The 19,715-nt window shown below is 39.6% G+C and overlaps 1 protein-coding gene across 8 annotated transcripts in view; it reads left to right on the top strand.

Annotated features, from left to right (window-relative positions):
* The window catches only part of FAM13A (family with sequence similarity 13 member A), a 269,649-nt gene extending 258,832 nt beyond the window's left edge, over nt 1-10,817 (top strand). For all 8 annotated transcript variants that reach the window (XM_054688133.1, XM_054688132.1, XM_054688131.1 and 5 more), the window contains 3 exons: nt 3,393-3,586; nt 4,164-4,265; nt 6,181-10,817. In XM_054688133.1, coding sequence (XP_054544108.1) covers nt 3,393-3,586; nt 4,164-4,265; nt 6,181-6,307 — 423 coding nt within the window. In that variant the 3' untranslated portion in view covers nt 6,308-10,817. The remainder of the gene's footprint in view (nt 1-3,392; nt 3,587-4,163; nt 4,266-6,180) is intronic.
* Nucleotides 10,818-19,715: the final 8,898 nt, after the last annotated feature.

Here is a 19,715-nt window from a genome sequence, read left to right as displayed (position 1 = left end):
GCAAGCTTATTAGCATGCTTTAGATTGTACTAATTGTTGGCAATTTTGATTCAGTTTAGAATTTGGTGTGTTTGTGGCTAAGAAGAGTGATCGAAGTGATTTCTTTAAAAACCATCCCTAGCAGTGTATGAAATCGAACCAATAAAAAAATCCTGAACTCCTAGATCTTCCAACCACAAAATCCGAGAGATCATCTAATTAGTTCTCCTGTCAAACATAAGAATGTCCCCTAAAACTTATTGGACGGAATAGAAACACTGTCTTACATGGGCTCAGCATCAGTAATAACTAAAAACTTACTTCATTTTATAATTCTCATTTTAAATTATAGATTATATAAGTTTAGTATTTACCATAAGCTTGTTAACTATTAACTATCACAATTAATGAAAATAGTTGAAATTTATAATATTTATAGTTATTATTGTACTACTTTCTACTTAACAGGCTTAGTTTTGCCCTCAGGAACAGCTTGGAATGAGCTTGCTTACTGTTTCTTCATTGGAGCACTTCTTATATTTACAGTCAACTGCCCTGCAAGCTTCCACCTACCCTTCATTATAATCTTTCCTGAAAGATCCTCTTACTATTTATTCTTCATAAGTCTGGGTTCCCAAGCCTTTCTGCATTGTCACAGATCTCCTTCATACCATATACCAATTCATCCATGTCACTCATTAACACTGACACACAGACCTGGACATTGTTCTATATGTTTTAATCAGAATGAACAAACAAGGGCTGACTAGTCCTGGCCTTGATCCGGACCACTAAGTTCCATAAGCTGCGACTGTGTGGCTGGCATCATACTGTGAGTTCATCTTTGGCAGTGGTTCTGCCTCAGACATTTTGGGCCAGAAAACTCTTTGTTGTAGGGATCAGGCCTCCACCTATAAGATGACCTCCTGAGCCACAACCATCCCCTCCTAGTTGGGAGAATGAAAAATGCCTCCAGACATTGCTAAATGCTCCCAAGGTGAGAACGGCTGCCCCTTGGTCCTGTCTCCCTGTTGACCTGTGCAGGCTCCAGTTTCCTTTTCCAAGGATTGCTTATCACCCATGTGTCCAGGATTTTGGTTTTTTTTTTTTAATAATCTTATTATAGGTCCTTGAACTTTTTTCAGTGACAGTTGACCTTTTGAACAATGGGGATAGGGAGGAAGTACAGAATACCACATAGTCAAAAATTCACCTACAGCTTTTGACTCACTCAAAACATTATTACAGTTGTCCCTTGAACAATTTCACAACCAGCTTTCATGTTGGAGGTCACAACCAGCTTACCTCATTTTTTATTGCAATCTAAATATGCCAGTACTATCAAAAAAGGAAACATGATGAGTTTTCATGTTTGTTTTGACAGTACTGGTGACTTTGATCACTGATTTTTTTCTCAATTAATCATACATCTATGTATTGATTCCTTCTAGAATTTACCCAGGATCCACAACAACTTTATAGCTACAGTTTAAAGATTTGTCTATTTTTGCTCTTTGTCTATTTATTTATAATATTTCACAGATTACTAAGAATGGTTCTGTTTAACTCCATATTAAAAAACATTGCATTCTCACCATGTGCAAGACCATTTTCCCATTTTTAAGTTCTCTCAGGAGCTTGATATGTAACCAATAAGGCCTAAACACCAACTTCATTAAATTTAGTTCTTATCTGTAACTTCAATTTTTATGTCTTGGGTTTTAGTGATCCCTTTATCATTGTTATTTGTATTTCTCTTTTAAAACCGAAGTACTAGGCTGTCTAACAGACATTTATTGAGCACCAGCTATATACAGGCATTGACCAAGCTCTGGGAACAGCAAAGGATAGGCCCAAATCCCTTTACCCTGGAGTTCAAGATCAGGTGATTTCACCTAGTCGTCCTCGTCCAGGCAAGGGGGAGGGAACACAGGCTAACCTGCACTGCTGCATGCCAGCATGCTGTAGAGAGCACTGACATAGGACTCAATTAATTATGGATATAAAAACAACACAGGTGGGAATGGTTCCTTCCTCTTACCAAGAAAAGAGAAACTTTTAAATTAGTCATTTAAATCCACTAAATTGATTTTAAAATATTTAATTTTAAAAATTCATTTACACTTTTAATTAATTTGAACTTTTCAGTTAGTAATTTAAAAAGTATGTTCTTTGTCATTTTTAAAGTGTGTTTAATAATTTAAATTGAAAACATGAAACATTTGTTTCACTGAACCAGCAAACAGATTGTAGAGCTGAAGTCATAGCAGAGACTCTGGAAAATCCACCTATTTTTTGCCAATTCTAGCTGCATACCTTCTTATAGTATTTTCATTGTACTTATGTAATAGCCCTTTTGCTGTTTTGTTCTGCCTGTTCGCTTATTTATTTCTCTTCAGAGGCACCATTATAAACATACCAAACTTTATGGTAAGAAAATCCACCCTACTACAGTTTGCACACTTGTGCTTCGCCCATAAGTGGTAACTAATCCTGCCCCCTGAGACTAACTCACTGCATTGGCGTTGAAGTGACTTAGTTTACCTAAAACAGTTGATGTGATACCTCATGTTGTTTACCTAACTGTATGCCAAACCAGTTTTGTAATTTTATAAACATTAGGATAGTCTCTTTTGGTCTGACCACATATTTTAGTGGTAAATTACCTTTTTTTAATTCAGGCTTTGGTGTTATTTCTTCCTTAAATGACAGAGCTTGAAATTGACTCAAGCTATTACATCATTGTTTTTCTAAGTGCATCATCACCAAGAACAGTACTTTTCTTAGACTGTTGGATATTGAGAAATATAATGTGGTCCTTGAAATTTCCATGAAAAAGCTATAAGTCCTATGATTCCTGTCATGGAAGATCAATATTTTGTTCTCAAAATTTTCCTAAAATTTCATATATCAGCTAACCACAAACTATTTTATAATCTCAATGCCTAAATAAAAGTCTGTGTTATTTGATTCCTAAAAATGTTTATAGCAAAGTGAAAAATATTTTCTGAGGTATTACAAGTCATGGAATCTTAAAGCACAGATTACTGGTTGCGGATTTTGTTACGTATTGGCACAGAGCTGGGTTCATTTGATTTAGAATATAAGTTACGGTGGTTGTACCTTCCTACTCTTGACTTTAATAACTGTTCATTGAACTACACACTAACTTTTGAAGAGGTTTTATAGACTTTTCCCTAGTAAGTAGCAATGTTTAATGTTTGTGGTATTAGTATGTACATGTAGGTTCAATAATATATCCATAATGTACCTATGTGTTCCTAAACATAGCGATAGATACAGAAGAAGCTATTTGGAATCTGGATAATTGAATGATTGTGAGAAGATATTTATAATGAAATAATGCTGGAAAAAATAACCAGATTTTTATTGGGGTTGCTGTGTATCCCCAGGAAGAAGAGGATGGTTCTGAGGATGATAGCAATACAAAGCCAGACTTCTCGGTCACTCTGAAAACTGATTTTAGTGCACGTTGCTTTCTGGATCAATTTGAAGATGATGCTGATGGGTTTATTTCCCCAATGGATGACAAAATATCAAAGTGCAGCCAGGACACTGGACTCTCAAATCTCCATGCTGCATCAATGTATGGCATTTGGTGGTATTATTAACATGTGTCAATGCAAATAGCTTTCTGAAATATTGTGTTAGCCTTTGTATTTAAATGAATTGGCTGACAAAACACCAGTGACTTGCCTGGAATGTATCTGTGTGCATAAAACTGAATTTTTTTAGCTTTTAGCTTCATTCCATTACATGCTTCATCCCATGTTATTCAAGGGAACATCTAAGATCTTGTTTAAAGAATCAGAGGCTCCTCTCTATGGCCTCTCAGAGGCTCCTCTCAATAGCATGGCTATGTACTCCTCATCCCCTTATTTTACACATAGAAGACATCTCTCTCCAAGCAACATATGACAGAGCTTAGGGGCTCCACCAGCCTTATGAATTCATTAGTACAGAGCTCTTGCAGGAGCCCTAGCACCATCACTGTCACCAGCAGCCCAGGAATAGAGAGCATCCCCTCTGTGCTGGTTCAGCTCCCTCAACAGTTTTGCATTTAGGTGCCTCCCCTTTTCCACAGCCGCTGTAAGTTGCACATTCATTATGTTTTTAACAATTCAAATGTAACTCAGTTTTTTTGATATCTTTCTATCCCCTAGACCAGAACTCTTGGAACACCTCCAGGAAATGAGAGAAGAAAAGAAAAGGATTCGAAAGAAACTACGTGATTTTGAAGACAGTTTTTTCAGACAAAATGGAAGGTACTGTATGCTTTTCTTCCCCCATTCCTTGCCCCTGCATACACATCCCTCATTGTTTTTCTGCCAGATCTGTGCAGTGCCTCCAAAGTGGGACCACTGTGGTCCTTCCAGAACCTAGTTCTTGGGGTGGTGCCAGGGCCCTCTGAGGTTTCCTGTGAGGTCCTGAGGTTTGTGTAGTTCTTTAGAAGAGATCCTTCTTGGATAGTGTCCAAAGTTTGTGCAGAATTAGCTGACATTTATAAAACTAACCTGTCACATCAAATTCTTATTTAAAATAAGCAGCTTGGATCTGTTTCCAGTGGATAGCACTGCTATGTGTATATGCATGCGTGGATGTTTGTCTTAAACTGAAAGAAGAAATAAGGGAATTCTAAATTTTGCTCATTTTCAAAGCCAAGCTGATAATTGTTAAGTATGAGTGAAAAAATATACAAGCAGCAATAAGTCCATCTGTCTGATAGGGTTCCTTTCTCCACAGAAGTTTCAGGCATCATGTAACATTCTCAGTCACCTATATGCTAATCGTCCGCCCTTCGCCAGTGGCTGCATACACAGGGCCTCACACAGTGCAGGACAAACTTAGGGCAGTGAATAGGTTTGCATCTCTTACATTAGAGTTAGATTTTATCATTTTTAATTGACTTTCTCTTAATCCACATTATTTAAACCATATGAATGTTTTCCTTTAAGTTCCCTTTTATCCTTCTTAAAAGTATTGGGAAATAAAAACACCATAAAACTAACTTTGGCATTAAAATGTATTACATTTTATTTCAGTAACTTGTATAATTTTCTATTTAGTACCTCTGATTTGAATCTGGTTTATCTTTTTTTCTTATACTCACATTATATACAGATAACCTATACATGAAGGACTATATATAATTACATAAATGTCACAATTTTAGTAGTATAGTTGATGGGAATTAGTAATTATTCATTTAGAATTCTGCAGGACGCCAGCAACTGTGAAATCTGGCTCAGTCATTCTGTGTCAAGGGGAGAGAAGCCACTGACACATGGCAGGGCTGGGGACAGACACTCGGATTTCTGCACCTGTGCCCTTTACTGCCCTTCACTGAGAAGGCTCCTGGAATTATGTCCTTGAACAAGACAGGGTCTCAATGACAGAAGATCTGTTTTTAGTGAACAGAATTAAGTCAGCCCCACGCCATCCCTTTCTCTATATATGTTCTTTAATAAGAAAAGAAAGCCTGATATTTGAGTGTTGGTCATATGCCTTTTGGGATGCAGTGAAAAGTAGGGCCACCTTGCACATTGGTAGAGTCCTCAGGGAACTTAGCTTCAGTGTGTGCAAAATGTGGGCCATAGCAGCACCAGCTCCTGAGAGGATTACAGCGCGTGACCTGTAATACACTCTCAATAAATATGCTGCATATAACATTGCTTAGTAAACTGTAAGGTCTGTTTAGTATTATGTGATCCATTTGCTAAAGTCCAAGACTAATTTTATAAGTAGAGCTACTCACTTTTTTAAAACCTGCAAATTATAGGTTTTCCAATTACTAATTAGAAATTTAATGGTTCATTAGATGAAATATATATGAAAGTGAGAAACCATTAAGTATAAACAAAGAATTTCAGTGTACAGCCTCTTAATGTGAAGTCATATATGACCAGCAGCAGAGAAAGTTCCTACATTTCTTAATTCTCTGTGTCGTTCTACAAAATGCCAGACTGACTTAAAACTCAAGTCACGTGGTGCCTTCTGGGGAACACTGTCTTTCCTACTTGTCTAAATCCAGCTTGTCTTGACCTAAGTTATGCTTGGTTACACTAATACCAGGGGTGGGTAAAATGCAGTTTCCCCATGATGCTAACCCTCCAGATGAACAGTAGCATCCAAGAGAGACAGCCAGTGACCCTCAGCTTCCTTTTCTTTTGTTTTCACTAGAAATGTGCAGAAGGAAGACCGCACACCTATGGCTGAAGAATACAATGAATATAAGCACATAAAGGCGAAACTAAGGCTTTTGGAAGTGCTGATCAGCAAGAGAGACACTGATTCCAAGTCCATGTGAGGGGGCAACGCCCGCGAAGGAGAAGGGCTTGCTACCTGCCTCCCCAGTAAATAGTACCTGTGGGGAGACTGGAAGGCAGCCGTGGAGCTGGACCTGCAAATCATTGTAGCCCTTCCACCCTAGGCCACGGGGGTTGGCTCCAGTTTCAATTGCTTGCCTTAGAAATAGCTAGATGGAAGAAAAAATCCTACCCTGATGTAGGAATTTCGTAAAAGAAAGTTAAGATTCCCATGCTTGTGCACACCCATGTACACATACATACACACACACACACACACACACAGTAGTGGAAACTTTATAACACTTGCAGTGATGAGCCACTACATTGAGACACACTCATCTACAGAGAATATACACTGTTCTTCCCTGGAAAACTGAACAGCAAGAGATCATTCTCTAACTGTGATAAAACCAGCTCAGGACTTCACTCTGTAGAGCGAACTTGCTGTGCAGGTCTGTGTTCTCTTTGGACCCAGTCAAGTGGGAACATGCATCGGAGCCCTATTTGCTGCCTTGGCCATTCTTGTGACCTTCCCACAGAGCTGCACCTTTCCCTCCTCTTCTGAATTGTACCTACTCAGCTCTCAGGTAGATGGAAGCTGCATCTGCCCAGAATGGCAGAATAAACATCTATTTGACAGTGTGTTTAAGACATCCTCAGCTAACAAAGAATTTTGATCCTGACAAGGCCTGGATCACCTGCAGGGGACACAGGGAATGTAGCTGTAGCTCTATGAATGTTGATTTTTTAAATCAGGTATCAACAGGGTGAAGAGCCTGGAGAAATCTTTCCTGGACATTGACTGCAATTACCGGTCTCGGATTTTAACATTGGACACTCAGCGAGGCCAGCATGCTATGGCAACCAGTTGGGGTTTGGTTTTGTTTTGGTACAAGCCAAATATGGGGGTCTTGCTTAATTCTTAGCTTTAGACACACAGAGCCTGTGTTCTAGGCTCCTCAATACTAACCAGAGTCTAATTTTTTAAAAAGCGAACCTGCACTAAAACCTCTAACTGAAGGGAAATGTAGCCCTCAGAGCTCAGCCCAAGGCAGAATCTAAATCACATTATTTTTGAACTCATGTATAAGGAGAAAAAATAATAGTGTGTGGCCAATTATAGTTTTTCAAAGGCTATTAAAGAACTGTCTATATTAGACATTTTGAAAGGACCAGGGAATTTAGGACATCAAATCACTCATCTCTTCAGTATGGTAACGCAACTCTGTGATTTATTTCTTTTTACCCTTCTCTGTCTACACTGGGGAAAGTGGATTGGAAGTCCCTATCCACCACGTCTGCTTTGTGCTCCAGGCGTTGTGCACACAGGGCGAGAGGTAGCATTTCTGCGGGGCCCTGCCTTGTGCAGATGATGATGCAGGATGCACAGGACCATGGGGTACCCCTGGTATTTTGAAAATTGCCTTCTTAATGGGCACTGTTTGTTTAATAAGAAAAGAAAGAAAATGTAAAACTCTACTGACGAAATGTTAATTTCAAAAAGGAGTCTTGAGAGAAACTGGTGAGATTGGAATTATGGCAGCATTTTCCACTGCTGACATGAGGTAGCTACTCTCTCTCAGCTGAAGATCATTTAAATTGGTAGTGGGGGAAAGAATACCTTTAAGTTTGTTCTTAAAAACAATTATATGGAAAAGGCCTCCCCTGGTGGCGCAGCGGTTGAGCACTGGGCTGCGAGGCTGCCCGGGGCCTCTGCAGCACCACCGGCGAGGGTCCCACAAAAAAAATAAAAATAAAAAAAAATTATATGGAAGCATGAGCTATGTGTTGGAAGTGCCCTGGTTTAATCCACACACATAAGGGTCATACGTAATGCTACAAATTTAGATGTATGTGAAAATAGAGTTTGGTATTCTTTGCTCTACTGTTTACATTGCAGAATGCTATAATTTCAAGGAGTTATATTATAAATAAAATAATGCACTTTAGGACATTTTCTATTTTTGAAATCTGAACATAAATCATTCACATGACCAAAAATCATATTTTTTAAAACAAAATATATGTCTAGTCTGTTCTTTTTAAGTAATTATTCACTTAAAGAAGCTATAATGTCAATCAAATCATTATCAGTTAACTTTTAAAACACATCTGTTTAAGAGTATTGTTTTTAAAATACTTATGCTACAGGATTTAAAAAGAAGAAAAGCTATGTAAATGAGAAGCTAGTAAATATTTTGAAATCTTTTGTTTCTGCCAAAGGTAAATTAATAGACTTACCAGAATTCCCATTCAAATTTATATCATTGAATATGAAAAAATACCAAGTTATAGTAAAATAAATTGCATATGGAATATTGTGTTTTCCTTTGTAATTTCTAATCTATATTTCATAGAATTGAGCTTAAATTAAGTATGAGGGGGAGGGGCTGTTTACACTAGAGCTTATCTGAAGACATATTAGTCAGGAGGTCTGGCCCTGTCAGAAATGCTGAGGCAAATTTGTTTCCATAGCAACCATTTCTGCAGCCCAGGGTCTCAGGGCCCCAGAGACAGTGTCTTAATAGGCTTCACACAGACAGAATATTCTGAACTGATGTTCTTCCATTACTCTCTCAGGAGTGTATGTGCCTCTGTGTGTGTGTATGTGTTAACAGCCAACAAAATAAATGTCAAGTGTTATTTAATAACAAAGGTAAAGTATGAATAAACTTGATTATTTGATTTTAAGAACTAGAGATAACAGAGGCTTGCAATTTACACAAGCATTTGCTCTTATTGTGTTCAATTTAGAGTAAACATTGAAATAGATGTTTATATTAAGCATCGTATCATTACTGCATTTCATCTTTGGATCATTTCATTTGGATTTCACTTTTTAGACATGTTTGTGCAAGGTTTAGGATAAGGTAAGGCCCTGCTTCAGAGTTTTTCAATACTGTTCAAGTTTGTCCTATCCTGGTAGAAAAAAGACCACATAATCTTGGTGATCTCCAATTCAGGGAAAATTTCCACAAAAGAGCAAATTAAATTTCGAACTGAAGAGTTAATATTTTTTATTGCTAGCTATAATACATTGTGAGCTAATAATTCGATTTCTTCCCTTTGGTTGCCAGTTTTAAGTCAGAAGATTATTCATCACTGCCAAGGGGAGGGTCAGCCATGTCTGTCTCTGCAGCAGCATGATTTTTGTCCTGTGTCGTTCTGATGCAAAGCTTGGGTGGCGGAGGATAATCTGTTACAGCGTGTGTAGCCACCTGGGTGCAGCTCCTAGGTATGGAGTTTCTAACCCTGGACAAACCTCAGGGCAGTGTCAGGTCATGAATAGCACACTGGGATGTGCTGGGAGCAATCTTCCAACCGCAGATCACTAAGCATTTGATAATGTGGTTGAACTTGGATTCCCTTACAGGATGAAGGTGTCAGTCTGTTAGAATCAAGCATGGCCATGTTGCCAATGAAGCTGATTCTTTCTGGGGATGCTTCATTTTCAGTAGACAGAATAGGATCCAGTATCCACAACCAATCAGATTTTCAAGGGAAGACAAATTTCAAAGTTTTTGATTAACTTTGTGAAGAAATTCTTAATCTGATCATAAAGATGCCGGTTTCCTTAAGGGGGACACCTCGATACTTTTGGTGGAATATTTATAGTTGAACACCACAAACGTAACTGCTTTGTAAAAAGCTGGTTGTAATCTAAATTCTATTTTGCCTTCAAGATGGGTCTTCCTGACACAGTACTCCCCGGGTTCTGGTATTTTCTACAGTAAGGTCAACACCTCCATGATGTTCTTCTCCAGTATCACTTGGTTAAATCAATAGGGAGGGACAAGTCTGTATTAGATGTTGAAGCCCATGTGTTTGGCAGAGCTGTTTTTCCTTCTATGGGTTCCCTTCCTTTATTCCCCCCACACATACACACTTGACCCTCAAAATGTATTAAAAGGCACATTTTGTCAAAAGACTGGCTATACATACGTTTCAAATTTTTATACACTCAAATTGTGCACACTGACACCTCTTCCCGGGGTGACTAACACGGCAGCCCCAGATTACTGTGATCTGTGTCGGGCACTGCACAACAGCTTTGATCACTTTCCCAAGTGGACTGTGCCCTGTGGGTAGCCACGTTTTTCCACCACGATCCTTCATGGAAAATGTAGTTGGCTGAGATAGACTCTTAAATTTACACAGATGCGTATGGACCTAGGAAACTGGACATCTGCAGCCTCACAGTCCTGAACGGGCCTATCGAGGTCACGCGTGCAACTCGAGAAATTGCTTGGGCAGATCTAACTTTCAACCTGAAAGCACCTATACAATCATGACCATCTCCAAAAGTGCACACAATTTCCATAAATAATATGGACTCGGACCTGTGTTTACTTGACATGGAAGCAGAAGTATTTGAAATTAGAGTTGTCCTTTTTTAAAATGTAAACCGAGTGGAAAATGTTATGTACATTTTTGTACATTGCTGTATTTTGTATGAACTTAAAAAGAAATAAAATATTTTAAACTGTGAATGTTCTGAAATTCTTCAGCCCCAGGAAGATGGGACTGAAGTGCCTGCGGGTGTGACTTTTCCCTCAGTGAGGAATCAGCTGCTCTGGCCTCCAGAGGATTACAGTCCTGTTGTTTTGACTTCGGGGAGGGCACTGGAGGAGAGGCAAACTGGGTACAAGTTAGGCATGCCCATGGTTTTGGTTAAAACAGAAAATGGACTGGGGCTCTGTACTCAGTTGCCTTTAAATAATTCATGGAAGGGGTGTAGAAATAAATGCATTGGGGTGCGGGGAAATAACCTGGTTTTGCTTTTTTCCAAAGTCTAAGAGGCCATCATGGTAAATACATTAACCATTATTACTCTGAAGCTCATAAAGCCACCAGAAAACTGACTTGGGAGGAAGGCATACTTGAGTGGTGTGTGAGAATCCTTGCCCTGGGCACCTGTCTCAGGCCAAGTGCCCACACAAGCCTCGCCCGGGCTCCAGAGGAGGCTGGGGACAGCTGGGCTCATCCTACATCGAGAATATGCCAGCCCGGGTGCAGCTATTAAGTGACAAATGTAAACATTACAAAGACTAAATCACAATTTTTTTTTCAATGGCCCCAAGTAAGGACCTTGCCTTAGTGCTAGCATCAGCATTCAGACTGGGATTGACTTCAGGACACAGAAAGGCAGTGCTGCTAATGACAGCACAATTCGATGCTGTTCTGCTAAAATGAAGGCTCAGCCTGAATAATTTACCTTTAAAAACAGGCAGAAGTGGCAGGTAGTATTTAGTGACACTCCATTTCTTTAAATCTTATTTTTGATATCGCCCTAGTAAGGGAGCATAAAGTCACGCTGCCCAAGTACAGGTTCCACAGCCGGTGACAAAGCCTGATGATTCCCTGCAGGGATCCCAGCACCTACCCCGAACTGTGCTGGTGCGTTGCTTAGACAACCTGAATGGAATTTCAGAAGTGGGGGGCTACACTGGACTGTGGGGGGGTGCAAGGAGAGGCAGTCCCTTCAATCCTTTCACCGGCCTCGTTATTGTCTCTTCTAGAAATGGATTCTGAATCTTGTAAGACAGAAAATAGCATTATCCCTAAGCTGGGTCAACTTATCAAGACTATATATACACAGTAGAATTTCATATTCAGTAAAAGTCAAAATTCCCAAATGCATTTTTAGATGCCTGGCTGGCAGGCAGACAAATGTGGTTTGGCAGGAACAGAGCTTGTTGACAGCTTGGTTCTCACTTTTCCTCTGGAGCAACAAGGCTTCTGCCACAGGAGGGCTCCCAGCCATGTTGGGAGGCATCTCTCCGCCCAGGGCAAGACCCAGGAACCCTCCCGAAATACTCGGGCCTCTGGGTTTCTGTTGGGCCTGTGTGTATTTAACTTCTATGTTACTGTGAATGCTGAAAGTCTTTTAAAAAAATTTAAATTTTTGTTTAATTGCTTAAAAGCAGTTCAAGGATGCTAAGAAATCTTTCCCATGCTTCTGTTCCTACAGCTTCCAGTACTTTTTAGTAAGGTATTTTGAGACATTTTGATTTCTCTGTAACTGTTTCTGTTGAAGAATTTAGGATTACTGGCTGTGATTGCGGGCGGGGGAAAGGAGAGAAAAGGGTGTTCTCTCTCATACCAGAGAGCAGCGCTTCTCAAACTGGAACTGCATGTGAGTGTGCAGGACTCTCAAGGTACAGCAGCCCTGGGGCTGGGCCTTACTGTGAGTAAAGGGTGCAGACTGCACTCTGGGTATTTGTGGAAATGAGCAGCTCCAGTCATTTCAAAATATTAAGCTAATAGAGACCTGCACATTGGACAGCACCAATGGAGGCCAATTACTGCTTATGCTTAGGGCCCAGCCTGCAGACAAACGGCTTAAAGCTCAATGATCGGTTTCACTACATTCCCTCCCAAAGTCTCTGATTCTTTATCTGACAAATGGGAATCATCATAATCTATACCTTTTGGAGTCATTATGAGAATATACTGGGATGAACATAAAGTGAGCAGACAATATGTCTGCATAAATGATGGTGGTGGGTTGGTGTTAACAGCATTGAGACAAAGGTTCTTCATCCAACAAGACATTGTAAATGGCTGCAAAACAGGAATTTTGTGCACCCCTGCCATCACCCCTCATCTTCTGATTTCTTTTTGTGTCAGAGGCAGAACCACCTGCAGCTCCTTAGGCACAATCAGTGCCGTCAGGGTAAGCAAGATTTAATGGAAACACTGACCGATTCTCTCCTAGGGGAAGATTATGAGTATCAATATTCGAGCAAATTGCATCAAAAACTGACCATTTTTGTCAGAAAGATCTACACTTGCTGATTTCCTGTCCTCACAGAATAGGGCAAACTTCTGTAGGTCTGCTTCTCCCCAAAACACTTTGGAAGCTCCAGATCTTCTCAGACAAAAGCAAAGTCTGAGGTGGCAGCGGAAACCAACACGGAAAAGCCTGTGTTCTGTGAAGTGGGGAACAGAGTGAGTGACCTTTGAGCTGATTTCTAGGTCACTCGATGTTCCGAAATTTCAGGGTGTGTTTTTAAACAACTAAAAACTAAATTTACCCCAGGGAGGAAAGCTGCTGTGATTTTGGCAAGCTCCTAATTAGCATACGAAATTTCACGGTGGGGGGGAGGGCAGGTAGGAGAGGACTCGGGTTCACAGCCCACGCACATCAACCCCAGGCGGCAAATGGAAGGTGCGGCTGCCCAGGCCTGCAACAGAACAACCCGTGGCTAAGATGATTTTAAAGTCTCATTGCATGAGGCCCTAACCCCATATCTCAAAAGTTCAGAAATGCTCAGTATCCTCTCCAAACACGCGGAAGACTTGAACTTGAGCGCCCTTGAGCAAGCCTCACAAGCAGCAGAACTCCTGAGAATGAGCCGGCACGAAAGGTCAGAACTGCTTGAGAACAACATTGCCTCTGGCATTGGCAGGCCTATGGGAACATGAGCCAGCAACTAGTTGGCGTTTGCTGTTGACCTTTGCCCCTGAGCGCTCTGGCCTCTCATGACACATTGGGGAATGAGGTTATTTCTGAGTCTGTTCTTTGGCTTTTTTTCATTCCTAATCCTAAAGAAAAGGTGACCGTGAAAGACTAATCTGGTTAGCTTTTGTCTTAGTCCGAGTCGTGATGGTGTGTTTTAATATTTAAATTTCTCAGGAAGTTCAACATCAATGAGCGTTGAATCAATAGTTACCAGATTTATAACCAATTCTCCTGGGAGTAAGCCCGGGAAATTCAGCTTCTAAAAGACGTGAAGACCATGTGATTGTGCTCCCTGTCAGGTGTCCAGTCACTCTTAGGAGAAAAGAAAACAGAAAGCTAACATCTGAACTCATTTTCTCAGTACAATATGAGCCACATAAGAACATACAGTCCCTAACTTTTGGAAGGAAAACAAGGTCAAAGCCTGGATTAGTGTATCCACTGGAGAGGCTGTTGTTTATATAGACCCAAAGATCCTGCCCACACTGGGGAGGACCCCCCCACCCAGCACCTATTCTCTGCAGACCCTGCTTTCTCTCTGCAGAGGCCTCTTAGATGGAAACCCGCTCAGATTCAGTGTGGGCCAGGGGCCTCCCCACCTGCACTTCAGCCACTCTGGGTTAGCATCCCAAAGCAGAGGAATTATATTGTAGTGAAATAACAATATTTACCACACCTTTCACAGAACTCTTCTGTTTAAGGTTATCTAACCCCTCTTTATCAAAACGCTAGGTTGGAAAGGGACAGCAGTAGTTTCTATGCCACTTCCAACTGGAGAATGCCTGTAGCCTGACTCACAAGAGAGAGGTCACTTTTTCTGAAGACACGAGGGCTTGTTCCTTTCCTCTCTCCTTCCATCTCTCCCACATTTCCTTCCTTCCTCCATCCTCCTTTATCAAGATAAAGTGAAACCCTCAAGGTTTAGCAGCTGTAGGGCTGGGCCTTACTGTAAGTAAAGGGTGCAGACTGCACCCTGGGTATTTGTGGAAATGAGCAGCTCTAGTCATTTCAAAATCTTAAGCAAATAGAGACCTGCACATTGGACAGCACCAATGGAGGCCATTTTTCATTTGTTCAAGAATTTTGATTTCTTCTTTGACCCAGCTTTTGTTCAAAACTGTGTGAATTTCCACATATTTGTGAATTTTCCTATTATTGATTTCTAGTTTCATGCCATTGTGATTGGGAAACATACTTAGTGTGATTTCAGTCTTCTTAATTTTGCTAAAACTTGTTTTTGACCTGTTATAGCATCTATGTTATAGAATGTTCTATGCACATTTAAGACAAATACGTATTATATTGCTAGAGAATGGGATGTTCATATCTGTTTAATCCATTTGATCTAAAATATTTCCAATATTTCCTTTTTGATTTTGTGCCTGGATGTTATATTCCTTGTTGAAAGTAGGATATTGAAATCCCCTACTATTATTGTATTTTGTCTGTTTTCCCCTTCAGAACTGTTAGTATTTTCTTCTTATATTTGGGTGCTCAGATGTTAAGTGTTGCAATTGTTGTATCTTCTTGATGAATTGACACTTTTTTCATCAAATGGTGACCTTCTCATTCTCTTTTTACTGTTTAGACCTAAAGCCCATTTTGTCTGACAGAAATATAGCTATTCCTGATCTCTTTCCATTTTCACTTGCATTAATATCTTCTATCCCTTCAATTTGAGCCCATGTGTTTTTTTACATCTGAAGTGGACCTCTTTTAGGCAACATCTAAATGAGTATTTTTATATGTCCAGCTAGTCATTCTGTGTCTTTTATTTGAGAATTCAATCCATTTGGAATAAATTAATTATTGATAGGTAAGGACATAGTAATGACATCTAATTATTTTCTGAATTTTAGTTCCTTTATTCTTTTTTCATCATGCTGTTTTCCTTTATGAATTGATCTCTCAAAATAGTATGATTTTATTAATTTCTGTATTTTTGTAAATCTAGTATAGGTGTTTGTCTTGTGGTTACCATGAAGCTTATATAAAACATAAATATAATAGTTTATTTTACACTGATAACTCATAAAAAGTTTTATCCTTTTACTTCCCCCTTTTATGTTTTTGATAGGGATACTCACCATTATACTAACAAATACAGCCACTTTTTTATGTTTTACATCTTTTTATATATTGTGTATATCCATTCACAAATTATTGTGGCTGAAGTATTTTTGATACTTTTGCCCTTTAACCTCTATACTAGTGTTACTAGTGTTTAACATCACTATATTGCAGCATTAGAGATTTTGAATTTGACTAAACTTACCTTTATCAATGTATTATATATTTTCATGTGCTAATTAGTGTCCTTTCATTTCAGCTTGACAAAATCCATTCAGAATTTCTTGTAAAGCAAGTCTAGTAGTGATGAACTTCCTCAGCTTTTGTTTGTCAGGAAGTCTTCATTTCATCTTTATTTCTAAAGGACAACTTTGCTGGGAATAATGTTTCTGGTTGGCTGATTGGCAGGTTGTTCTTTTACTATTTTGGAATATAATATCCATTCACTCTTTTTTTTTTTTTTTTAAAGATTTATTTATTTTTATACAGGAACTGGGGTATAGGCCAGAGGCGCAGGAGGGTGAGAGGATTCACCAGAGACAGAGCAGGGAACAAAACAGGCAGACAACCGAAATACACTGCTGAGGGGAGAAGCGGGACAACAGGAGAGGTCTGCAATGCCATGTGGGAATCTCCCTGGCCAGCCAGGAATCGAACCCGTGCTGCAGAGGCTGTGGACAGCTTCATAGCGCTGCGTTCAATGTGCTGTGCCACCGTGGAGGCCTGCATCCATTCACTCTTAGCTTGTCATGAAATTCACTGAGAACCTATAAATGTTCCTTTGTTGAAAAGATTTTTTTCCCTCTTTTGCTACTTTTAAAATTCTTTGTTTTTTAAAAGTTTTATTTTTTGTCCTGGAGAAGTCTGTTTTCAAATGAAATTTTGGAATGACCTGTTAGTTTCATGAATTTGGTTGCTCAAATATCTTCAGCTTTGAGAAGTTTTCAGCAATTATTTCCTTAAACAAATTTTCTATCCCTTTTCCCCTCTCTTCTCCTGTGACTCCAATAATGTGTACATTGTTTCTTTTAATGGTTTCCCATAAATCATGTAAGTGGTCTTCATTCCTTTTCATTTTTTTTTTCCCTCTGACTGGATAAATTCAATTGATGTATCTTGGAACTCACTGATTCTTCTGTCTATTGAATTCTTCAGTCATAGTATTCTTCAGCTCCAACACTATTTTTTTTATGTTTTCTATCTCATTGTTGTACATCTCACTTTATTCTTGTATTATTTTCCAGATATCATTAAATTGTATGGGTTCTCATAATGCTCTATTTGGAGAACAGTTATTTTAAATTCTTTGTCAAAAAAAAACCAACTCAAAATGGATTAAAGAACTAAGACCTGAAATCATAAAATACATAGAAGGAAATATAGGCGAAACACTACATGATATGCACATCAAAGACATCTTTACAGACACATCACCCAAAGCAGTGATAGTGAAGGCAAAGATAAACAGCTGGGACTACACCAAATTAGAGAGCTTCTGCACAGCAAAAGAGACAATAACCAAAACAAAGAGAAACCCCACCGACTGGGAGGACATTTTTGCACACAACACTAATGATAAAGGACTTATCACAAAAATCTACCAAGAGCTGATGAGACTCAACAAAAACAAAGAAAATAATCCAGTCAAAAAATGGGCAGAAGAACTAAAAAGAAACTTCTCTGAAGAAGAAATGCAAATGGCCAACAGGCATATGAAAAAATGTTCAACATCACTTGTAATCAGGGAAATGCAAATCAAAACTACCATGAGATACCATCTTACACCAGTGAGAATGGCACATATTTAAAAAACTAGCAACAACAAATGTTGGCGAGGTTGTGGAGAAAAAGGAACTCTCCTGCACTGCTGGTGGGAGTGCAAACTGGTCCAACCACTATGGAGAGCTGTGTGGAGATTTCTGGACCTACTAAACATAGAGCTTCCATATGATCCAGCAATTCCACTCCTAGGGATTTACCCAAAGGACACAGAAACATCAATTCCAAAGAGCACCTGCACCCCCATGTTTATAGCAGCACTGTTTACAATAGCTAAGCTTTGGAAACAAACCAAATGCCCAGAAATAGATGACTGGATCAAGAAGATGTGGTACATATACACCATGGAATATTACTCAGCATTCAAAAAAAGATAAACACATGCAATTTGCAGCAACATGGATGGCGCTGGAAGGGATCATGCTCAGCAAAATAAGCCAGAAAGAAAAAGAAAAATACCGGATGGTCTCACTCATAGCAGGAATCTAGAAAACTTAAATAAGTGACCAGGAAAAAGAATAACTATAAGAAAGAAAATATCAAAATCAACAAACTACTATGAACCAGAGACACTCTATGGGGAGTGGGGTGCGGGGAAAGGAGGGGTTTGAGTCAAAATAAGGGGGTTGTAATTGTATGAGGAATATAAAAATAAAATTTAAATAAAAAAGTTAAATAATATGGATCATACTATATGTTATATAAAATGGATATAATATGAATATGAAATTGTTTCAGAATAAACATTAAATGATTTCTGTAAATAAGAATAAAATCACAAAATAGGAAATTTATTTTCTTAAATAATTTTACCATCTTTATATCATTATAATGATATTATAAATATAAATGGAAGTGGTAATTAAACTAATTTCACTATGTGAAAAAATAAATAAATAATTGAATAAATTCTTTGTCAAGCGATTCCTGGATCTCCATTTAATTGGAACCAGTTACTAGAAGTATACTGTGTTCCTTTGGAAGAAGCATGTTTCCCTTGCGTAATTGTCCATTTGAAGAAAGAGCTATCTCTTCCACACTTAATGGACTGACTTTGATAAGTAAAGACTTTCACCTGCATGTAGGTGCATGCTACACGCTTTAACCACAGGATTAGTGGTGCAGATCAACATATGTGAGGGCATGTAGTGGCAATGGGCTCAGGAGAACATGATGTCTCTAGTCAGGTTGCTGGGGAATGTAGAATCAACAAGTGTATGATCCTTGACAAGGGCTCTAGAGGATCCATAGAAAGTGAAATGCGGGCCTCCCCTGGTGGCTCAGTTGTTGAGCGAAGCTGCCCGCAGCCTCTGCAGCGCCGGTTCAACCCCTGGCTGCCGGCGAGGGTCCCACATGGCACGACAGACCTCTCTTGCCGCACCCACTGCTCCCCTCAGCAGTGTATTTCTTCAGTCTGCCTATTCTGTTTCTCGCTCTGGCTCTGGTGAATTCTCTCACCCTCCTGTGCTTCTGACTGTACCCAGTGCTTGCATAAATAAATAAATAAATATTTTTTAAAAAGAAAGTGAAAGTTTTGGAGTCCTCTGTGGCACCTCCAGGTCTAGCAACTAGCAACCCAACCAGGACAGACAGTGGTTGTGGCTGGAGTCAGTAGTGTGCACATACTCAGCTGTGGGGGCCAGTTGTAGGTGCCTATTTTGGAGCCAGTTATAGACACATGGAATGGTGAGGACCAGTATCAATTGAGGGTACTGTGGCAGCTGTAGGGGAGGGAACCTGGTTATCAGTATCTCCTAACCTGGCTGCTGGGTCTTGCCACAGATATACCACAGTGGAGGCCAGTGACAGGAATCAGGCCAAGGGCATTTAAATACACTGCAGGAGGAACCTAGCTGAAGGCAAGCACAGTGATGCAGATCAGCAGCAGAAGGCAGGGCCTGCTCTGGTCCTCCAAGCTGCTGCAGTGGCTCTGTGTACTGTCATGCACTCCAGTGGCTGCATAGCCTCCCCTGCGTGTTAAAGCACAACAGGAGCTGGTGACAGGTATCAGGCTGCAAGTGTGTAAATGCATAGTTGTGGTGACTAGTCCAAGCACACACAGATGATAGTAATCAGCCATGGAGATGTATGCT

This window comes from Talpa occidentalis, unplaced genomic scaffold (assembly GCF_014898055.3).
Source record: "Talpa occidentalis isolate TD23 unplaced genomic scaffold, MPIMG_talOcc4v2.1 talOcc4.6, whole genome shotgun sequence".
NCBI lineage: Eukaryota > Metazoa > Chordata > Mammalia > Eulipotyphla > Talpidae > Talpa > Talpa occidentalis.
This window is presented reverse-complemented; position numbering and strand designations above follow the sequence as displayed.